The 21,933-nt window shown below is 38.7% G+C and overlaps 1 protein-coding gene across 1 annotated transcript in view; it reads right to left on the bottom strand.

The window, feature by feature from the left end:
• LOC308281737 (ERO1-like protein beta) overlaps positions 1–21,933 on the bottom strand; it is a 69,337-nt gene extending 47,404 nt beyond the window's left edge. Inside the window, 3 exon segments of the mRNA XM_080722019.1 lie at positions 1,902–2,021; positions 20,580–20,775; positions 21,672–21,933. Of these exon segments, the coding sequence (XP_080578145.1) occupies positions 1,902–2,021; positions 20,580–20,753 (294 nt within the window). The 5' untranslated portion in view covers positions 20,754–20,775; positions 21,672–21,933.

The raw sequence follows: 21,933 nt of genomic DNA, 5'->3' as shown, positions 1-21,933 counted from the left end.
TGAGTCCCGTTTTTACTGGTGTGTGTGTGTGTGTGTGTTTTTTTTTTACCGCAACGTGCTCTCTCTCTCTCTGTTTTCAGCGTGCGGTTTGTAAGTTTCACTTTCGGTTTAGAAATCAGCATCTCTCTCTCTCTCTCTCTCCTCTCTCTCTCTCATCTCTCTCTCTCTCTCTCTCTCTCTCTCTCTCTCTCTCTCTCTCTCTCTCTCTCTCTCTCTCTCTCTCTCTCTCTCTCTCTCTCTCTCTCTCTCTCTCTCTCTCTCTCTCGCGCAGATCCTGTTCATACTGGTGAGTGAGTGAGTGAGGACAAGGGGACAGACATGTGCATACATTGGAAGCGGCTAGTCACCGCTTCAAAAAAGGTTGAGAACACCTGGTCTAGGTGGTCCTCAGACCAGCCTCCATCGTCGCTTCCAGTCATCCTGGTTCTCCATACATGTGACCAGCTTCCTGGTGCTTTGCACTCCTGCGTCTTTCTAGAGTACATCCACATATCGTTGTTGTTGGGTGGAAACCTTGTATGTCCAAAACCGTTTGTTGTATTTATCAAAATATTTAGAATAGTGGAGCCTAGTGTGTGCAAGGCGTTGTGAGCATATAGATCTGCTATTTTCACAATGTTCGCCTCTTGCTTACCGCACTTAATATTTGACAGTTTGGCCAGTCCTGTCGAATATTCCACTATTCAAATACTTTGAGGTTGAATAATTCGAATACTAAAATCACTATTCGTGAATGCCCTAATCTGGAGTAGTCTCTCTGTTCTAAACATCTTTGGACAGATCGTGTACTCACCCTGTAGCTCTAGTCTCTAAGTTCTAAACATCTTTGACAGATTGTACTCACCCTGTAGTTTCTAGTATCTAAGTTCTAAACATCTTTGACAGATCGTGTACTCACCCTGTAGTTCTGGTATCTAAGTTCTAAACATCTTGACAGATCGTGTACTCACCCTGTAGTTCTGGTATCTAAGTTCTAAACATCTTTGACAGATCGTGTACTCACCCTGTAGTTCTAGTATCTAAGTCTAAACATCTTGACAGATCGTGTACTCACCCTGTAGTTCTGGTATCTAAGTTCTAACATCTTTGACAGATCGTGTACTCACCCTGTAGTTCTAGTATCTAAGTTCTAAACATCTTTGACAGATGGTGTACTCACCCTGTAGTTCTAGTATCTAAGTTCTAAACATCTTTGACAGATGGTGTACTCACCCTGTAGTTCTGGTATCTAAGTTCTAAACATCTTTGACAGATCGTGTACTCACCCTGTAGTTCTAGTATCTAAGTTCTAAACATCTTTGACAGATGGTGTACTCACCCTGTAGTTCTAGTATCTAAGTTCTAAACATCTTTGACAGATGGTGTACTCACCCTGTAGTTCTGGTATCTAAGTTCTAAACATCTTTGACAGATCGTGTACTCACCCTGTAGTTCTGGTATCCAAGTTCTAAACATCTTTGACAGATGGTGTACTCACCCTGTAGTTCTAGTCTCTAAGTTCTAAACATCTTTGACAGATGGTGTACTCACCCTGTAGTTCTAGTCTCTAAGTTCTAAACATCTTTGACAGATGGTGTACTCACCCTGTAGTTCTAGTCTCTAAGTTCTAAACATCTTTGACAGATGGTGTACTCACCCTGTAGTTCTAGTATCTAAGTTCTAAACATCTTTGACAGATGGTGTACTCACCCTGTAGTTCTGGTATCTAAGTTCTAAACATCTTTGACAGATCGTGTACTCACCCTGTAGTTCTGGTATCTAAGTTCTAAACATCTTTGACAGATGGTGTACTCACCCTGTAGTTCTAGTCTCTAAGTTCTAAACATCTTTGACAGATGGTGTACTCACCCTGTAGTTCTAGTCTCTAAGTTCTAAACATCTTTGACAGATGGTGTACTCACCCTGTAGTATCTGAAGTAGTCTCTCTCGGTCAGTCTCTTGATTCGAGGGTAGATCTTGAAGTTGTTGAAGGAGTCGATGCTCTCGATGTCACAGAAGCAGTCGTCTAGGACTCCCGTCAGCTGAAGAAAAAGACAATCAGATAAATAAATGAATAAATGGATTCATTAGGCCAGTGTTTCAAAACCTTTTGTATGCATGGCCACACTTTTCATGTCCCAAGAATCTATGGTCACACCAACATAATACGGGGGTGTAAATATCGTCACTGTCGGGAAGAAACCCTTGTATCTCCAAGTTTCAAATGTGTACGTTTCTTCGCAAATTAAAGCCCTGCTTCATCACACAAGGCTGTCGCACAACAGTAGTGAAAACAGCAGATCTACAAGCACACAACACCTCGCGGTGCGAGGCGTTGTGTGCTTGTAGATCGGCTGTTTTCACTAGTTTAAATCATTTTTAAAATGATAAATACAATACTGGCTTTCAAGCAGTTTCAAGGGGCACACTTGACCCTTCTCAGGGGCACACCAAAGGTCCCCAGGACCAGTGGTTGAGAAACTGCATTAAGGATGGGACAATAATGGAAATTCATCCTTCGTCAAGTCCCGCCCGTTACCCGCCCCTCTTCGCACCCATTGGTTGCTGTGTCTTGGTGGGACAAAAGACCTTTCTCTCCATCCACTACCATTGAAATTCAGTTGCTGCTTATTATTTTGTGTATTCAATTCTCATGTTAAACCTTCAGTAAAAAGGAGCCTCTCAGTGGCAGTATAGTGACTGGGAAGGTTTTTAAAGGGATATTCCACTTTCAAAAAACTTTTGGTCATTTTATCGTCTAATCAGGCTTTTATGAACACCCTGAACAGTTTTTAATTTGCTTCATTCAGTATTTAGATATTTGATGTAAATGTTATTTGGCCCTGGCTCAGGGCCTCTCCACATACACACTCATTGTATCTTCAAACTTCATTTTAACCATGATAGATTCATTAAAAACACCCAGCATTTATTCTGGTGACTCATACTACCCTCCTAATACGTGAGCAGACCGTGTTTTTTCAATACATTTTTTCATTTATTTTTAATAATTTTTTGGGAAAATGGAAAAGATTAAATACAATAATATTTTATTAAAAATAAATGAAAAAAGGTTATTGAAAAAACACGGACTGCTCACATATTAGGAAGGTAGTATGAGTCACCAGAAATAAGGGTTAGGGTTAATAATGGGTGTTTTTAATGAATCTATCATGGTTAAAATGGAGTTTGAAGTTACAATGGGTGTGTATGTGGAGAGGCCCTGAGCCTGGAGGGCCAGATAACATTTACATCAAATATCTAAATATTGAATGAAGCAAATTAAAAACTGTCCAGGGTGTTCATAAAAGCCTGATTAGACGATAAAATGACCAAAAGTTTTTTTGAAAGTGGAATATCCCTTTAAATGCTTTTATTTCTCCAAAAAATTATGTTTTAGCAAATTCAACATGAAAAAAGGCGGAACCAGGGCGGGACAAGGCAGATAGAGCCTGCTGGTTGGTCAGTCAGGGACCAATCAGAAGGCTGACAAAGGGTGAATTACACGTCACGACTATCGAGTCAAAATGAAATTGCGATTGACAACGACATTATCGAGATAATCTGCTTCAGACTTCAAATGACACTTTTGTTAAGCGCTCGAACCCGCCGCCAAAAACAGCAGATCTACAAGCTCATAAGAGCACGTGTGCAAAGCTGTCCATAGGCTCTATGCACTGTGAGAGTGTAACAAATGGAACCAAATGGACCCGTAAGGGTCTTGCCACACATGAATAATTGTGGTTGTAAACAATAACACAAACAATATAAATCCTTATTAGTCTAGTAGTGGGAAGAAGAGGTTATCAATCATCATGGCTAGAGATGGACCGATTTCAAAATTCTTGGCCGATACCGATCCACCGGTTTTATGAAGGTCTGACCTGCCAAAACCCATTTTTCCGATACCGATTTCTTTAGCTAAGAACTAGAAAATAGGGTTGCTCCCATACCAATGTTTTCAGGCCAAGTAGGCCCACAAGACATACTTCAATTTGAGTACCAATAAGCTAGAAGAACACTAATGCCAAATCAATCACAATAGTACAATATCCAAAATCACAGACAATATCCAGTCTAATATGACCGTCTGGACTAGGCAGGAGGAAAGCAGATGACGCATGCGTTTTTTCCGGTAATCAGCACCATCTGTATTCTGTAGGCTGCCACTAAGTAGACTGGCTGCTACTTGCTAATGTTTACTTTAGTCACAGGACCAGAGCATCATGCTGTGCAGTGCCATAGACACAATTGGCATAAAACCGGTATTTATGTCAGTGACCTGCCGGTCACCGATTCGGACGGTTTGATATCATACCTGCCGATTTTTGATATTGGCCGAATCCGATGTCCATCCCTAATCATGGCCCCCAATAACTTTTAAATATCTTGCAATCGGCGATGAGTCTCTTGCGAAATCATTAAGAGTGCCTCTTATTCTCAATACATAAAGCTATATTATAACCTCTCCATCATCTGCAATAGTCAGTGGTGTGTTGCCCACACAAGGGCATTCTCGAATAGCGATTTTTAGTATTCGTATTATTCAACCTCAAAGTATTCGAATAGTGGAATATTCGGCAGGACTGGCCAAACTGGCAAATATTAAGTAAGCAAGAGGCGAACAATGTGAAAATAGCAGATCTACATGCTCACAACGCCTCACAACGCAATGTAGATCTGCTATTTTCACAATATTTATCTGCAGAACCGAGTAACATTAAATGTAATACCTACAATTCCAAGTGCTTGTCAGGGTGGGGGTCCCCAGTTCAAATATGTTTATTTTGGGTGTCATGGCCTAAAAAGGTTTGAGAACCCTTGGTATAGAGCATTAACAAATTCATCCACCAGGGGCATTGACAACTCATTCTTATGACTTCCTATCTCGCCAAGCTTTATAAACTCTACAGAGAAAACAATAAAAAAAAGCGAATATTCGACTTCGGTGAACAACGTCGAATAGTGACTTTGATATTTGAATATTCTAATAGTTGATGAATGCCCTACCCCACACTCCCCCCCCCACCCTTGCGCTCAGGTTCACCGGGAAACCCGCGGTCGCACAGAGGAACATGACACTTCCTCTCTGAACAGGAAGTGAGGGAACATGACACTTCCTCTCTGAACAGGAAGTGAGGCGGCCGCTGAGCGAACCACATCCTGAGTCCTGACCCACAATGCACTGCAGCTGAGGGGTCCCTGGCCTGAAACACATTGAATAGCTCTGCTCTGAAGCACTGGTTCTCAACCCCCAAAATAATCCTATTTTAACTGGGGAACCCCCAAATAATCACCCCCACCCCCACCCCACACACACACACACACACCCTGACGAGCATTACATAACGAGGCATTACATTTTGTAACGGTTGGTTGGTTCTATAGTGCTATTTTCACAATTTCTGCCTCTAATATTTGACAATTTGGCCAATGTTTAATTTGTCATTTTAGAGGTATTAAAAAGTCCTTAATTTAGAAATGTGCAGATACCCTCTGAACACTTAAACTTTATGTTGGTTTGTTTACTGTTGAGAGAGAAAACAATGTTGCACATTAAGTTAATCATCTGGGGACCCCTCCAGGGGTCCCGACCCACAGGTTGAGAACAACTGCTCTAAAGTCTAACATTTGCTACGTTCTCATACGGTATCTGTGCCACGTCTGTTTATGTTTACACAGCCTGGTCTGTCTGTTCCTGCTTAGTACTGTGTTCTGTCAGTCTGTCTGTCTGTCTGTCTGTCTGTCTGTCTGTCTGTCTATCTGTCTGTCATTCTGTCTGTCTGTCATTCAATGTTGTTTGAGTTAAAAATGGGATCTCAATGTAAACAAGTCATGTGCTTTCCTGTGAGTGCATCCTTTTAGTTGACCTTGTACCAGTGAACTGTACTGTCATGAAACTTCCAATGCAAACTGACAATAAACACTTCAATCAATCAATCAAATCAATATACCTGTGGCCTGATAGGCTATTTTCAAATAGCCTAGGTATAAAATAGGGCTAAAGTGGTTATGTGTGTTTTATAATATAATTTATATCTGCAAAGTAACTATTAACTTAAGTTCTCAAATAAATGTAGTGGAGTAAAAGTGCAACATTTGGATCCAAGATGTAGAGGAGTAGAAGTAAAAGTATTGGAAATTGGATATACTCGAGTAAAGTACAAATAACTAAGTAAATGTACTTAGTTACTTTACACCACCGCATGCTTGGCACCAACCTGCTCATCAGGAGCAGTTAGGGGTTCAGAGTCTTGATAATTAACACCAACCTGCTCATCAGGAGCAGTTAGGGGTTCAGAGTCTTGATAATTAACACCAACCTGCTCATCAGGAGCAGTTAGGGGTTCAGAGTCTTGATAATTAACACCAACCTGCTCATCAGGAGCAGTTAGGGGTTCAGAGTCTTGATCAAGGACTCTTCCACACTAACTCTGGGGGAGCCCGGGATCCAACTGGGAACCCTTCTGGAACCCTCCGTGTTCTAATGACGGTTCCTCTACCCTTGAAATTAACCCATTTGTGTATCATTATTTCATGCTTTAAGTATTAAAAAAATAGCAGATCTACAAGCTCACAGCGCAGCACCGAGTGCTGTGAGCTTGTAGATCTGCTATTTTTGAAAAATCATGAAAATGTATATTTTGACCTGATTCTATAAGTGTCTTTTGAATCCTTCTAAGGTTTTTGAAAACCCTACGTTTCCATATGTCACTAATCTGGCCAGCCATCGTCAAAGAAAAGGTCCTTTTCACTCAACTGGAGCTCAGTTAGTCTGTTCTTGAGAGACTACTATGTCAGTGGGTCTCAAACCTTTTCATGTGAAGGACCCCCAAAATGATATGTATTTGGCCACGGACCCCCATCACAAAATATTTAGTTCCAGGCAGGGACCACCCAGAAGCAAAATTTTAGTTACAAACATTCGCTTTAAAAATACATATATTCAAAGATTTTGCACACATTTTCACGACCATTTCAAAAATAGCAGATCTACAAGCTTGCAGTGCGGCACTCGGTGCCGTGCTGTGAGCTTGTATATCTGCTATTTTTCTATAGCTAAAGCATTCAGTAATCCCAGGCCTGAATGGGTTAAATGGCGGGTGAGTGACAGCTGCACAGTGTGACGACAACAGATCTCACAACAGATGTCACCTGATCTCCAAGCCCATGCAGTATTCAGCAACACAACATATGGTGCTGATGATGACGACCTCTTCCCTGGTTGATTTATTCATTCATTTTATTCACACATTAAGTCGCCTTATATTTTATTTAGTTTGATCATTGTCCGTTGAGGGCCTAGAACTATTGAATGCTTTAACCGGAGGGAAAATAGCAGATCTACAAGCTCACAGCGCGGCACTGCGAGCTTGTAGATCTGCTATTTTTGGGGGAAAAAAAGAAAAAATGTGTGCAAATCTTTGAACATAATGTATTTTCAAAGCGAACGTTTGTAACTCAGATTTTGCTTCTGGGTGGTCCCTGGAACTAGATATTTTTGAGATGGGGGTCCGTGGCCAAATAAATATCATTTTGGGGGTCCTTCACATGAAAAGGTTTGAGAACCACTGACATGGTAGTCTCTCAAGAACAGACTAACTGAGCTCCAGTTAAGTGAAAAGGACCTTTTCTTTGACGATGGCTGGCCAGATTGCTGACATAGAAACGTAGGTTTTTCAAAAAACCTTAGAAGGATTCAAAAGACACTTATAGAATCGGGTCAAAATTCTAATTTTCAAAAATAGCAGATCTACAAGCTTGCAGCGCGGCGCGCTGTGAGCTTGTATATCTGCTATTTTTCAATAGTTAAAGCACTCTATACTCTAGTCTATAGAAATGATTACTGTAACAATATAGAGCTATTTAACACGGTTACTGAACAAACACGCTATAGCAACGATTACTGTCACAATATAGAGCTATTTAACACTGTTACTGAACAAACACTCTATAGCGATGATTACTGTCACAATATAGAGCTATTTAACACTGTTACTGAACAAACACTCTATAGCGATGATTACTGTCACAATATAGAGCTATTTAACACTGTTACTGAACAAACACTCTATAGCAATGATTACTGTCACAATATAGAGCTATTTAACACGGTTACTGAACAAACACTCTATAGCAACGATTACTGTCACAATATAGAGCTATTTAACACTGTTACTGAACAAACACTCTATGGAAATGATTACTGTCACTATAGAGACTTTAAACACTTATTGTAACAATGAATATTTAATTTTCCCCCATCTTTAAACACTAGTGTCTCTAGTCCAGGTCTACCATATGGTAGAGAATAACAGGCCTACAGGCTGATAAGGTGTCACTGTGCTCTGGTCATCTAGTCCAGGTCTACCATATGGTAGAGAATAACACTGTGCTCTGGTCATCTAGTCCAGGTCTACCATATGGTAGAGAATAACAGGCTGTGCTCTGGTCAGCCAAGAACAACCTGTTATCTCCTGACTTCTAACTCCGTCATGTTTTTTTCCCCAGTAAAATTAACCCCTACTTGATCAATACTTCAGCGTCACACAAAAAATAATAGCAGATCTGCAAGCTTGAAATGCGTCTCGAACTGTTTACAGCTAGTACAGTAGAAATTGCTCAAATTTGACTGGTTTTGAATTTGAATGGTGAAAAGTAACGGTTAAATTGGACATAATTTAATTGTGTTTTTGACGTTGACAATTACATTTCTGTTTGGCTTTTAGGCTTTGAAGTTGCACAAGACCAGCACAAGACAGATGTGACACCTAAATATACAAAGAAATGACTGACATACAGTATTTGACAACGTTACACTTAAAAAAATAACATTGACGGTGGTAATAGCAGATCTACAAACTCACAACGTATCGCATCGCAACGTGTTGTGAGCTTGTAGATCAGCTATTTTTCACTATTTTTGAAAATGTTGGAAAATATATGAAACTTTTCAACGTGTAAACAGTTATGATCAAAAAGCTGTGGGGATCCTACATCTTCTGTCTACAGGGGTTGACACTAAGGTCTCAGAGGCACTTGCCCGTCAGGTCATGTTCTACTTGCCCAAAGGTCATGTCCACTTGCCCGAAAGCTAAATCGTCGATTAGAAAACTATTTTAATTACCGTTCAATTTAACACTTATTATTTTACTTTCTGGGGGTCTACGATAAATAATGTCACATCTAAATGTTTATGCCAAATACCTACATAGCTATGAATAATGACTATGGGTTCACACTCATAGTTTATATATTTAAGTGTGGCAACAGTGAAAACTGCACATTATAGGTAAAAAGTGCTCTTATTTTACATCCCACAGACCAGAAGACAGAGCGCTCTGGCCACGTTCAGGTGTTTAGACAGACGGTTGGGTTCCCTCTCAAACCAGCACTTGCCTGGTCAGGCAACCTGAAAGCAAACTCCACCTGCCCTGAAGTTGTATTTACATCGTGCCAAGGCCTGCGATTATGACAAAATGATTGTGATTATGTCAAATAATTGCGATTATACGATTATGTAATAATTATGACGGGCCTACATATAAAATGATACATTATAATATCATAACTTAATGATTGTTAAAGTGTTCTTTAAGTATCCGTGTCACTCTAGATTGTAACCTCTTTAACTATTATTTTATATTTATTAAAAAATAGCAGATATACAAGCTTGCAGATGTGATATTCTTTGAAAAATCGTGAAAACGTTAGCAAATCTTTCAATAAATATGTCCTAAAGCAAATCATCTGTAAATCAAATCTTTCTTTCTCAGGTTCCCTGGAACGAAATAAGTATATTATTGTGATGGCGGTCGGCTGTTCTTCACATTAAAAAGTTTGATAAACATTTCTTTTTCTGGATATAGAATAGGATATAGAATAGGATATAGAATAGGATACATGTGTAGGTATTTTTCAGGCCTGGATTAGTATGGTTACTAAATATTATTATATTACTACTACTACCAGTCAAGCCATGTGTCTTCATCTTTGGCTAGATGAAGAAAATAGAGACATGTGCTATGTATAGAGACATGTATAAAGTGAATGGGGCAAATTGAGTGGCAAAGTGAGTTTAACGTTGTTTAATGCAATCAGACAGGACTTTTCTGTCTGGATGTATGGTAAGTAGGCGTTCCTGCATAACTTCCTGGCATGATGATGATGTCACGAAGAAGAATTTACCTACATCATCCCACAAGGGAAATTCAGTTCTCCAGCTTAACCCAGCTGAACCCAGTGATGCCCACAAGGAGCGCGGGGGAGAGGGGAGCAGTGGTAGCTGGAGCGGGGAATCGTACCTGTGACCTCTGGGGCCTCCGGAGTCCTAGGTATGGACACTAACCACTCAGCTATCACTGCGTATACCCTGTGCTCACGCACACACCCTCTTATACTGCATGCAGCTGAAAAGAATGTATTCTTTCTGTAACCACCAGACTAGTTGGGCCAGTATGTGTCCAGAATGGAAACATGTTTAACAAGTTACAGAGACACGTGTGTGTGTGTGTGTGTGTGTTTGTTTCATTCATTCATTCAGTCATTCATTCATTCATTCATTCATTCTACAATTGATATCTATAAATAAATAAAGCTAAAGATACTTTACTAGTTGGCCTGCCAGGTTCTTTTCATGACAACTATAATATAGAAATGTATACAAACAATAAGAGGTATAATAGTGGGAGAAATATGTGAAAAAGGTGTTCACTTCCGGCAGAAAGCGTGAAAATTTGCACCTAGGGGTATTTTTGTGCGCTGAATTCAAAAATTGATGGTCCCAAGCACTTTTCTCAAATTCACTTACCATAGGGTTAGGGTTAGGAAAAAAAGACCCCCCAAAAATCTTCTTTAAGTAGCATGTGAGGGGTCTATCTAGGAGGTTTTCATGATTCTGAATCCATTCCAAGCATTTGTTTTGCACAAAAACATTCCTTGGGCAAGAAATGGACCCCACAAAACTATGGTTTAGTGATGAGTCATCACTTTTCACAGTTGTGTAGGGTCCATTTTTAGCCCAAGGAATGTTTTTCGTGCAAAACAAATGCTTGCAATGGATTCAGAATCATGAAAACCCCCTAGATAGACCCCTCACATGCTATTTAAAGAAGATTTTTTTGGGGGGGTCTTTTTTCCCTAGTATGGTAAGTGAATTAAAGCCACCAGATCCCATGGGAAAAGTGCTTGGGAGTCGGGACCGTCAATCTTTGAATTCTGCGCACAAAAATACCCCTAGGTGCAAATTTACACGCTTTCTGCCGGAAGTGAACACATTTGCCTTTTTTTGTTACATATTTCTTCCACTATAATAACAGTAAATGAAGGTATTAGACAGCATGGCTTCCTATAGTGAATCATATAGCGTGTTTAGTACTGATGTACAGATTATCAACAAATTACTTTTTTGTTTAGTTTTTTACACTGTCTTTGGCAATGTAAACGTATGTTTTCTCGTGGCAACAAAGCTCCTTTGAATTGAAATTGTGATTCATGTTTTTTCTCTCTCCAATATGCTAGTGCACAGACAAACCTCTCCAATAGTCTAGTGCAGTGTTTCTCAACCACTGGTCCTGGGGACCTTTGGTGTGCCCCTGAGAAGGGTCAAGTGTGCCCCTTGAAACTGCTTGTGTTGTATGCTTGTAGATCTGTTTTCACTACTGTTGTGCGACAGCCTTGCATGATGAAGCAGGACTTTACTTTGCGAAGAAGCGTACACATTTGAAACTTGGAGATACAAGGTTTCTTCCTGACAGTGACGATATTTACACCCCCGTATTATGTTGGTGTGACCATGGATTCTTGGGACATGAAAAGTGTGGCCATGCAGTGAAAAGGTTGAGAAACACTGGTCTAGTGTACAGACAGACCTCTCTAATATGCTAGTGTACAGACAGACCTCTCTAATATGCTAGTGTACAGACAGACCTCTCCAATATGGTAGTGTACAGACAGACCTCTCTAATATGCTAGTGTACAGACAGACCTCTCTAATATGCTAGTGTACAGACAGACCAGGGCTACTCAGCGTAGAATGCATGGCTCAAGGACCACTCAGCAAACTACACAAAGTCCAGGCACCGCAGGCTAAACATGACGCTCCTGCTCTGTACATTTAGACAGTGATTTTGTAACACACTACGTGAGGAGTCTGAAAGTAAAAGGAGTCTAAAGATTAAGGAAACACCAGAAATCAGACACATTTCCACCTATAAGTCATTGAACAGAAAGACTGTCATAGAATCAAGGCTGGTTAATATATTGAAAATGTATTGATATCGAGGTATCAACATGCAAGGTAGGCTATACATATCGACGAGGACGGCTTGAAATGAGGTATTGGTGTATGTGTCAAATTAATTAACAGACACACTATGCATGCACGTAGCACATGCAAAAAAAACAGTCCATCTGTATTTGTAACCAGTTGTTGTTATTTCAATATAACCATTGTTGAAAAATGGAAATAAGGCATTTAATGTCTTTATTCTATGTGTACTTTGCAGTGTGCATACTTCCCACAGATCATAAGCACCCAAGGAGAGTTTGAAAACATGACCAATGATGGAAAAACTCCCATACCTGCTGGGGGAAGTAAAACAACGTGCAAACACAGCAGCAAGATTCGTGAGCTGCTGTGATAAGAGAAGGATATCAAATGGAACCCAACCACCTTAAAAAACATTGTATATATCCCTGCTCTGCCTGCACGTTACCGTGATGCATGAAAACTGTTTTCAACTGTACATATTTTGTTCTGATTGTATTGTATTGTGTACACTTCTGCTTTGGCAATGTAAACGTATGTTGTCTCATGCCAATAAAGCCCTTTAAATTGAATTGAATTGAATTGAAAATTGCATGCATGGATATGCTATTCATTATCTGGGTTAGGCAGGCAGTGGACCATTAAACACATGAAAAACGACATAATGCAATTGTTTTTACTAATATCATGAGTAATATCGTATCGATATGGAGGAAATTCAACAACGTCATGGAATATGGAAGGTTTTCCTGATATCGCCCAGCCTTACATAGAATGATTAACGGTGAAATTAAGTACACAGTATGTCTACACTCATGCCATCAACATTGATCTGTCCCATATAGCGCCACCATCAGGCCGACCTTTTCAAACACATTTTTGGACACTGCCCCTGCAGATTTTGCCCTAAAATTACGCAAATCGGTACACAGTATGTCTACACTCATGTCATCAACATGGATCTGTCCCATATATTTTTTCAAACACATTTTTTGGACACTGCTCCTACACATTTTGCCCTAAAATCACGCTGCGACCTGACCGTCGCTTATCTCCCGATTAGGGAGTCTTACTGGTTTGTAAAAGAGTGTCTACTGAATGCCTACATGTTAAATTGTAAACTGTAGCTAAAATAAAAGGAGGTATACAGTTATAGTGCAGTGAAGCTGAGGTGAAGAAAATAGCAGATATACAAGCTCGCAGTGCGGCACTCGGTGCTGCGCTGCAAGCTTGTATATCTGCTATTTTTTTAGTAGTTATAGTTTAAAGCATTGAATAACTCTGGGCCTAAATGGTCATAAAATAATATGTAATAGTTTGATGAAGTTTGGCTCAGGGCAGCCCTATAAATATTGTAGGCACCCCTACATTATATTCTTAATGTTCACCTTATATTTATGTAGGCACCCCTACATTATATTCTTAATGTTCACCTTATATTTATGTAGGCACCCCTACATTATATTCTTAATGTTCACCTTATATTTATGTAGGCACCCCTACATTACATTCTTAATGTTCACCTTATATTTATGTAGGCACCCCTACATTATATTCTTAATGTTCACCTTATATTTATGTAGGCACCCCTACATTACATTCTTAATGTTCACCTTATATTTATGTAGGCACTCCTACATTACATTCTTAATGTTCACCTTATATTTATGTAGGCACCCCTACATTACATTCTTAATGTTCACCTTATATTTATGTAGGCACCCCTACATCATATTCTTAATGTTCACCTTATATTTATGTAGGCACCCCTACATTACATTCTTAATGTTCACCTTATATTTATGTAGGCACCCCTACATTACATTCTTAATGTTCACCTTATATTTATGTAGGCACCCCTACATTACATTCTTAATGTTCACCTTATATTTATGTAGGCACCCCTACATTACATTCTTAATGTTCACCTTATATTTATGTAGGCACCCCTACATCATATTCTTAATGTTCACCTTATATTTATGTAGGCACCCCTACATTATATTCTTAATGTTCACCTTATATTTATGTAGGCACCCCTACATTACATTCTTAATGTTCACCTTATATTTATGTAGGCACCCCTACATTATATTCTTAATGTTCACCTTATATTTATGTAGGCACCCCTACATTACATTCTTAATGTTCACCTTATATTTATGTAGGCACCCCTACATCATATTCTTAATGTTCACCTTATATTTATGTAGGCACCCCTACATTATATTCTTAATGTTCACCTTATATTTATGTAGGCACCCCTACATTATATTCTTAATGTTCACCTTATATTTATGTAGGCACCCCTACATTATATTCTTAATGTTCACCTTATATTTATGTAGGCACCCCTACATCATATTCTTAATGTTCACCTTATATTTATGTAGGCACCCCTACATTATATTCTTAATGTTCACCTTATATTTATGTAGGCACCCCTACATCATATTCTTAATGTTCACCTTATATTTATGTAGGCACTCCTACATTACATTCTTAATGTTCACCTTATATTTATGTAGGCACCCCTACATCATATTCTTAATGTTCACCTTATATTTATGTAGGCACCCCTACATTATATTCTTAATGTTCACCTTATATTTATGTAGGCACCCCTACATTACATTCTTAATGTTCACCTTATATTTATGTAGGCACCCCTACATTACATTCTTAATGTTCACCTTATATTTATGTAGGCACCCCTACATTACATTCTTAATGTTCACCTTATATTTATGTAGGCACCCCTACATTACATTCTTAATGTTCACCTTATATTTATGTAGGCACCCCTACATTACATTCTTAATGTTCACCTTATATTTATGTAGGCACCCCTACATTACATTCTTAATGTTCACCTTATATTTATGTAGGCACCCCTACATTATATTCAAACTCTCTCCCAGCCATTTACAATAGGCTTGTGCGCCTATACTGCCAGGAATTTTATTAATTTCCAAGTTAGCTTTAATCTAACCCAACAGGGATCATATTGTTGTAGAATGTAGTACTAGTACTATCCACTAGAGTGTGCCCAACGATAATCTCCTAGAGTCTGGACTAGCGAGTGGACAGCAGTAGACCCATAATGGCGGCGCCCATTGGCGGCCATTATGTCTCCCGGTCCGCCGAACGGGAGCTATAAAACACGATCCGAACGTCGTGCGCACGCCATTTACACTCGTTTTTGCTCTTGAGTGACCAATCTGTCAGTCCAGCCATTTTTTTCCGAATGAAAATCGGTCTACATATGGTAAAGTTTGATAAGAAAAACGTCAACATTCAATGCTGTAAAAAGGCCCATTCTATGTTATGGCCGAACGACTTCCGGGTTACGTCATCGATGATGTCACTTCCTTCGAATATGTAACTTTAGACTAAAATTAAGCTAGAAAGGTCATTTATAGCTCAAAAAATGTCAAAAAAATACCAAAATGATCAGAAAATGATCCCCAAGGCGACGTTTGGCGATCTGGCTGCCTCACCCTCCTCAAAATGGCGATGGAAGGCGATTTGGCTGTGAACTAGTTAATGTTCACCTTATATTTATGTAGGCACCCCTACATCATATTCTTAATGTTCACCTTATATTTATGTAGGCACCCCTACATTACATTCTTAATGTTCACCTTATATTTATGTAGGCACCCCTACATCATATTCTTAATGTTCACCTTATATTTATGTAGGCACCCCTACATTATATTCTTAATGTTCACCTTATATTTATGTAGGCACTCCTACATTATATTCTTAATGTTCACCTTATATTTATGTAGGCACTCCTACATTATATTCTTAATGTTCACCTTATATTTATGTAGGCACTCCTACATTATATTCTTAATGTTCACCTTATATTTATGTAGGCACCCCTACATTATATTCTTAATGTTCACCTTATATTTATGCCATTGCTTTTAGCATAACAGTATGATCTAATTCTCAATCAAAATTATTAAATATGTTGTTATTAATTATTATAAGATGATGACAACAACTGAATGAATTTGTGTTTAATTGAATGAATCAGAACTGCGTCCAACATTCAAATGATTTCACCTCCACATAAGGGTAAAACACAAGTGCATGTGACGCGTTGTGAGCTTGTAGATCTGCTATTTCCACTATCAATGTTCTTTTTTTTTAAGTATAAAGTTGTCAAATATGTCAGAAATGTCTTTGTATATTTAGGTTATGTGTCATATCTGCCATGTGCAACTTCAAAGCCTACAAGCCAAACAGAAATGTAATTGTCAACGACAAAAAACACAATTAAATCGCTAATCGCAATTATTTGAGTGACAACTAATCGCCATGTGTAAAATGTCACAATCATGACAGTCCTGCCTGTCACCCACTTATTAGCGGCACCCCTGGGGACTGCTGTCACCACAGCACCCCAGGGTGCCCTGTCTGTCTGCCGTCACCCACTTTGAAAACCCCTTGGTTAGAACTGAAAATAACTTTTGCTTCAAGTTTAGGGTTAGGGTTAGAGTCCAAATAAATTCCAAATATTATCAAACTATCTCGCACAGCAGGAGGTATGGAAGGTTTGCATAGGGTTAGGTTATTAAATATGTTGTCATTAATTATTATAAAGATGACGACAACATCTGAATGAATTTGTGTTTAACCCATTCAGAACGGCTACACATTATTGTGCATCATTATTTTATGCTTTAACAATTGAAAAATAGCAGATATACAAGCTCACAGCGCAGCACCGAGTGCCGCGCAGAGAGCTTGTAGATCTGCTATTTTTGAAAAATCGTGAAAATTAGAATTTTGACCCGATTCTATAAGTGTCTTTTGAAAAACCTATGTTTCTATGATGTCAGCAATCTAGCCAGCCATCGTCAAAGAAAAAGGTCCTTTTTCACATCAACTGGAGCTCAGTTAGTCTGTTCTTGAGAGACTACTATGTCAGTGGTTCTCAAACCTTTTCACCTTCACCACGGCACCCCAGGGTGCCCCCCCTGTCTGCCTGTCACCCACTTTGAAAAAGCCTGTTCTTACCTCCAGCACAGCAGAGTGGAAGGTTTGCATGACAAACACACTGACGACCATCCATGACAGCCAACAGCAGCAGCTTCCTCCTCGTCTGATCATAACTCTGACACTGAAACTAACTTCTGCTGCTTATTCTGACCACACATTTAAACGTACTTCTTTAAACAAAACAACTAATCTACAAGTCCTCCCGTTGTCACCACCGGACCAGCAGACCCATGTGTCTCTCTAATAGCAGCTGATCTACAAGCACTCACTCAGGTCAGGTGTAGCAGGTTTGACAGCTGCTGTCATTTACACACACACACACACACACACACACACACACACACACACACACACACACACACACACACACACACACACACACACACACACACACACACACACACACACACACACACACACACACACACACACACTTCCAAAATAAACCACGCCCCCTCTCCCCTCCTACAAGTGGTGGCAAAAAGTACTCAATTCTTGTGAGTATTTTATTTTTTATACTTATATTTTTTATGTCAATACTCTCCATGTATGAAATATACTTGGTTTACATGTTAAATATAAGTTCAAATAATTCAAGTTTTACTTTAAAAAAATAAGAGCAAAGGTATTGGCATCAAAATGTACTTAGAAGAGTACAAAAAGTAGAAAGTTAAGTCTAATATGCAGTTTTCAAAAAGTTTGAAATATATATATTTTTTTAAATTGTTGTTGTTCTTGTTGAAAATAGCAGATCTACAAGCTCACAGCGTGTCACACCGCAACCCATCGTGAGCTTGTATTTCTGCTATTTTTCAAAAGGCCAAAATGTGTACATGGCTGAAGTGGTTAATCATGTATGTCTTGTTGTAATCTACAAAGTATCTTAAATAACTAAAAGCTGTCAAATTATTATTAGGAGTAAAAAACAGTACAAATATTTGCCTCTAAGATGTTAGTGGAGTAGAAGTAAAAAGTATTACAATGTGTAATTACTGAATAAAGTATTGAAAACACCTCAAAATGCACCTATAAGTACAAATACTTGAGTAAATGTACTCCGTTACTTTTACACCACTGCCGCCTCCTTCCCTCGTAACAGCGCCTACGTCACCGACCCAAGCCCCGCCCTCCCCGGAAGCACGGGAAGCCGTTTTGTAGTTCTTTCTCCCCAACAAGCTTCCGTCCGCTTCCATTTCGCGCGGCCTGTAAAAGGACTACAAGTCCCATAGGGAGGGGGGGGGGGCGCCGTGCGGGGAGGGGAGGGGAGGGGAGGGGAGGGGAGGGGAGGGGAGGGGAGGGGAGGGGAGGCGCAGCCAATCAGCGTGCACCACGCTGTTCTACACTTCCTGGTTAAAAATAAACATTACCGCCCCCTGAACTGTCAAAATGAGTTCTATAAGAATGACACGTTTATTAATATAAAGTTTATTAATACAACGTTTATTAACATATCCTTATTTTAATATCAAAGTATTATATGTCAAAATGTGTTCCATAAGAATGACACGTTTATTAATATAACGTTTAGTATTAAAACCGTATTTAATAATATCCAATTAATCTAATCTGAAATAATATTTAGTCTTGTTCCATAATTAAAACACACGTTTTGCTGTTAGAATTGTATTTTAATATTGTTCTATTAAGGTTCTAATATGCATATAGAGCTGACTCTGTGAAAATAATGTCTAAAAAGAATAGCCTAATACAGGGGTCTTCAACAGGGGGTCCGGGACCCCTAGGGGGTCCTCAGAGTTACTACAGGGGGTCCTCCAAATCTTTTTTTCTACTTTGTTATGTTAACCACTTGAACCCTAGTGTCAATATTCTGAGAAGTTTAGCCAAAAATAGCAGATCTACAAGCTCACTGCGCACTGCGAGGCGTTGTGAGCTTGTAGATCTGCTATTTTCAGCAAAGAGCTTTGGTGTAGAGGGGAAAAAGCAGACTAAGTACAGAGTGAAAGGTCAAGTTTATTAAGTATTGACGGTTCAAGTGGTTAAATATCTGAAAACACAAATTGACATGAATCCAAAATACATTGATGATTGTGCTGTCAAACAATGAAACTATATGGAATCTATGAACAGGTTGTGGGGGTCCCTGCTTCATCTCTCTCTCAACTAAGGGGTCCTTGGCCTGAAAACTTTGAAGACCCCTGCTTAGTATCATGCTAAATAAACTAACATTTACTATTTAAACTGTAATGCATTTTATTTAACTACAGCAGTAGGCTAGTAGCAGGCCTATTCGTGAGCAAATAAATAGACGGATGAAAATGACAGCAGAGGAAAATTCTATAGAACACCGCCTTGACATCAAATTAAAAAATACATTTAAATATATACAAATAAAGATTGGAATAGCACTACACACACACACACACACACACACACACACACACACACACACACACACACACACACACACACACACACACACACACACACACACACACACACACAGAGAGAGATCTACAAGCTCACATCAGCAGATCTGTTCCTTTTCGACATGAAAGCCAGCATAGTAATCAAGCAATCAATCATCATAATCAATATCTTTATCAATATCAAAACGCCCTTTTTTTCCTGACTATATCTACTGCATAGTACTGTGTTCTATCCGTCTGTCATTCAATGTTATATGAGATACTTCAATGGTTTCCTGTGGAAATAAGCTTAGTCTTTTCATGGATCTCTTGTACCAGTGAACTGTACCGTCATGAAACTGTACCTTTTCCTATGCAAACTTCTTCTAATAAAGCCCTCAATCAATCAATCAATCAATCATCAGAGGTGGGAAAAGTACTCACATTTTGTACTTAATTTAAAGTATCAATACTGCACTGTAGATGTACTCCGTTACAAGTAAATGTCCAGAATTCAAAATGTACTTGAGTAAAAGTATGAAAGTATTGGCATAAAAATGTATTTAAAGTACCAAAAGTAAAAGTACCAAATGTTTGAAAATAGCAGATCTACAAGCTCACAACGCGACGCGTTGTGAGCTTGTAGATCGGCTATTTTCAAATAGCCAAGGTATAAAACAAGGCTAAAGTGGTTTATGTGTGTTTTATAATATTATAATTTATATCTGCAAAGTAACTAAAGTTTTCAAATAAATTTAGTGGAGTAAAAGTACAATATTTGGATCAGAGATGTAGTGGAGTAGAAGTGCTGGAAATTGGAAATACTCAAGTAAAGTACAAATAACTCCAAATTGTACTTAAGTACATTACTTAAGTAAATTTGCTTAGTTACTTTACACCACTGTCAATCAATCAATCAATCAATCAATTATGTATGCATTTTTACTCACGTGACAGAAACAGCTGTGATCCTGTTGGTTGTTGTTGTGATCTTGCTGTGGTGGTTGTGTTTGTTGTGTTTGTGGTTGTGTTTGTTGCTGAGTGAACCAAGCCAACACCAAAAGGTCCCCCAGAACCCAGGACACCACGAGGACCCCCAGGATCTGGACCCCCACTCTCAACATCCTCACCTCAAGCCTAGTTAAACTGTTATGTACAGAAATAACAACACTAATATCAATAACAACAGGCCTATAAAGTCTAATCAATGAGCCCGATGAGCTCTCAACATCATCATCATTACCTCAACACTATATAAACTGTATAAAGAACTATATATGATATAATCAATAACCACAATAGACCTATGAGAATAACAGATAACTATAAAGATCCTGTTCTATTGAATCCTGTCCCTTCGAAGCCAAAACAAAATGGTTTGGTGTTTTAAATAGTGTTGATTTTAAACCCTAAACATCATCATTACCTCAACACTATATCAACTGTATAAAGAACTATATTTGATAGTATCAATAACCACAATAGGCCTATGAGAATAACAGATAATTGAATCTGTTCGAAGCCAAAACAAAACGGTTTGGTATTTTAAACAGTGTTGATTTTAAACCCTAAGCAACATCATAACCTCAACAACCTAAACTAGGCAGGCCTGTGTGTGTATAAAGAACATTCTATGATAGTATCAACAACACTAGGCCTATGAATAAGTCTTTATAAATCAACAAAGATCCTGTTCTAATGGATCCTGTTCCTTCGACCCAAGACAAAAACGGTTTGGTATTTAAATAGTGTTGATAAACAACAACATCATATAACCTCAACAAACTAAATTAGGTAGGCCCATGTATGTATAAAGAACAATCTATGATATTACCAATATCACTATAGGCCTATAAGTGTATAAATCAACAAAGATCCAGTTCTATTGGATCCTGTTCCAAAAACGGTTTGGTATTTAAATAGTGTTGATTTTAAACCCTAAACAACATCATAACCCCAACAACACTAAACTATACATGTATTAGAGAACTATAATATATGACATTATCAACAACAATAGGCCTATAAGTCTAATAAATTACCACAAATCCAGTTCTATTGGATGCTGTCCTTTTCGAAGCCAAAACAAAACGGTTTGTTATTTTTAAATGATGTTGATTTTTAAACCCTAAACTTAAACCCAGGCTGTTATGATAAAAAAAAGGCCTTTGTTTTTCCTGTGATGTGTCTTTGATCTCAGGTTGTGTTTGCTGTTATATGTGTTCTATTATAAGAGGAATTATAATAATAATAATAATAACAAGAATAATCCACGCAGACACTTCTTCTTTCTCCAGGAGAAGA

Source organism: Nannobrachium achirus (genome assembly GCF_963921795.1).
Source record: "Nannobrachium achirus genome assembly, chromosome: 3".
In the NCBI taxonomy this organism is placed as follows: domain Eukaryota; kingdom Metazoa; phylum Chordata; class Actinopteri; order Myctophiformes; family Myctophidae; genus Nannobrachium; species Nannobrachium achirus.
This window is presented reverse-complemented; position numbering and strand designations above follow the sequence as displayed.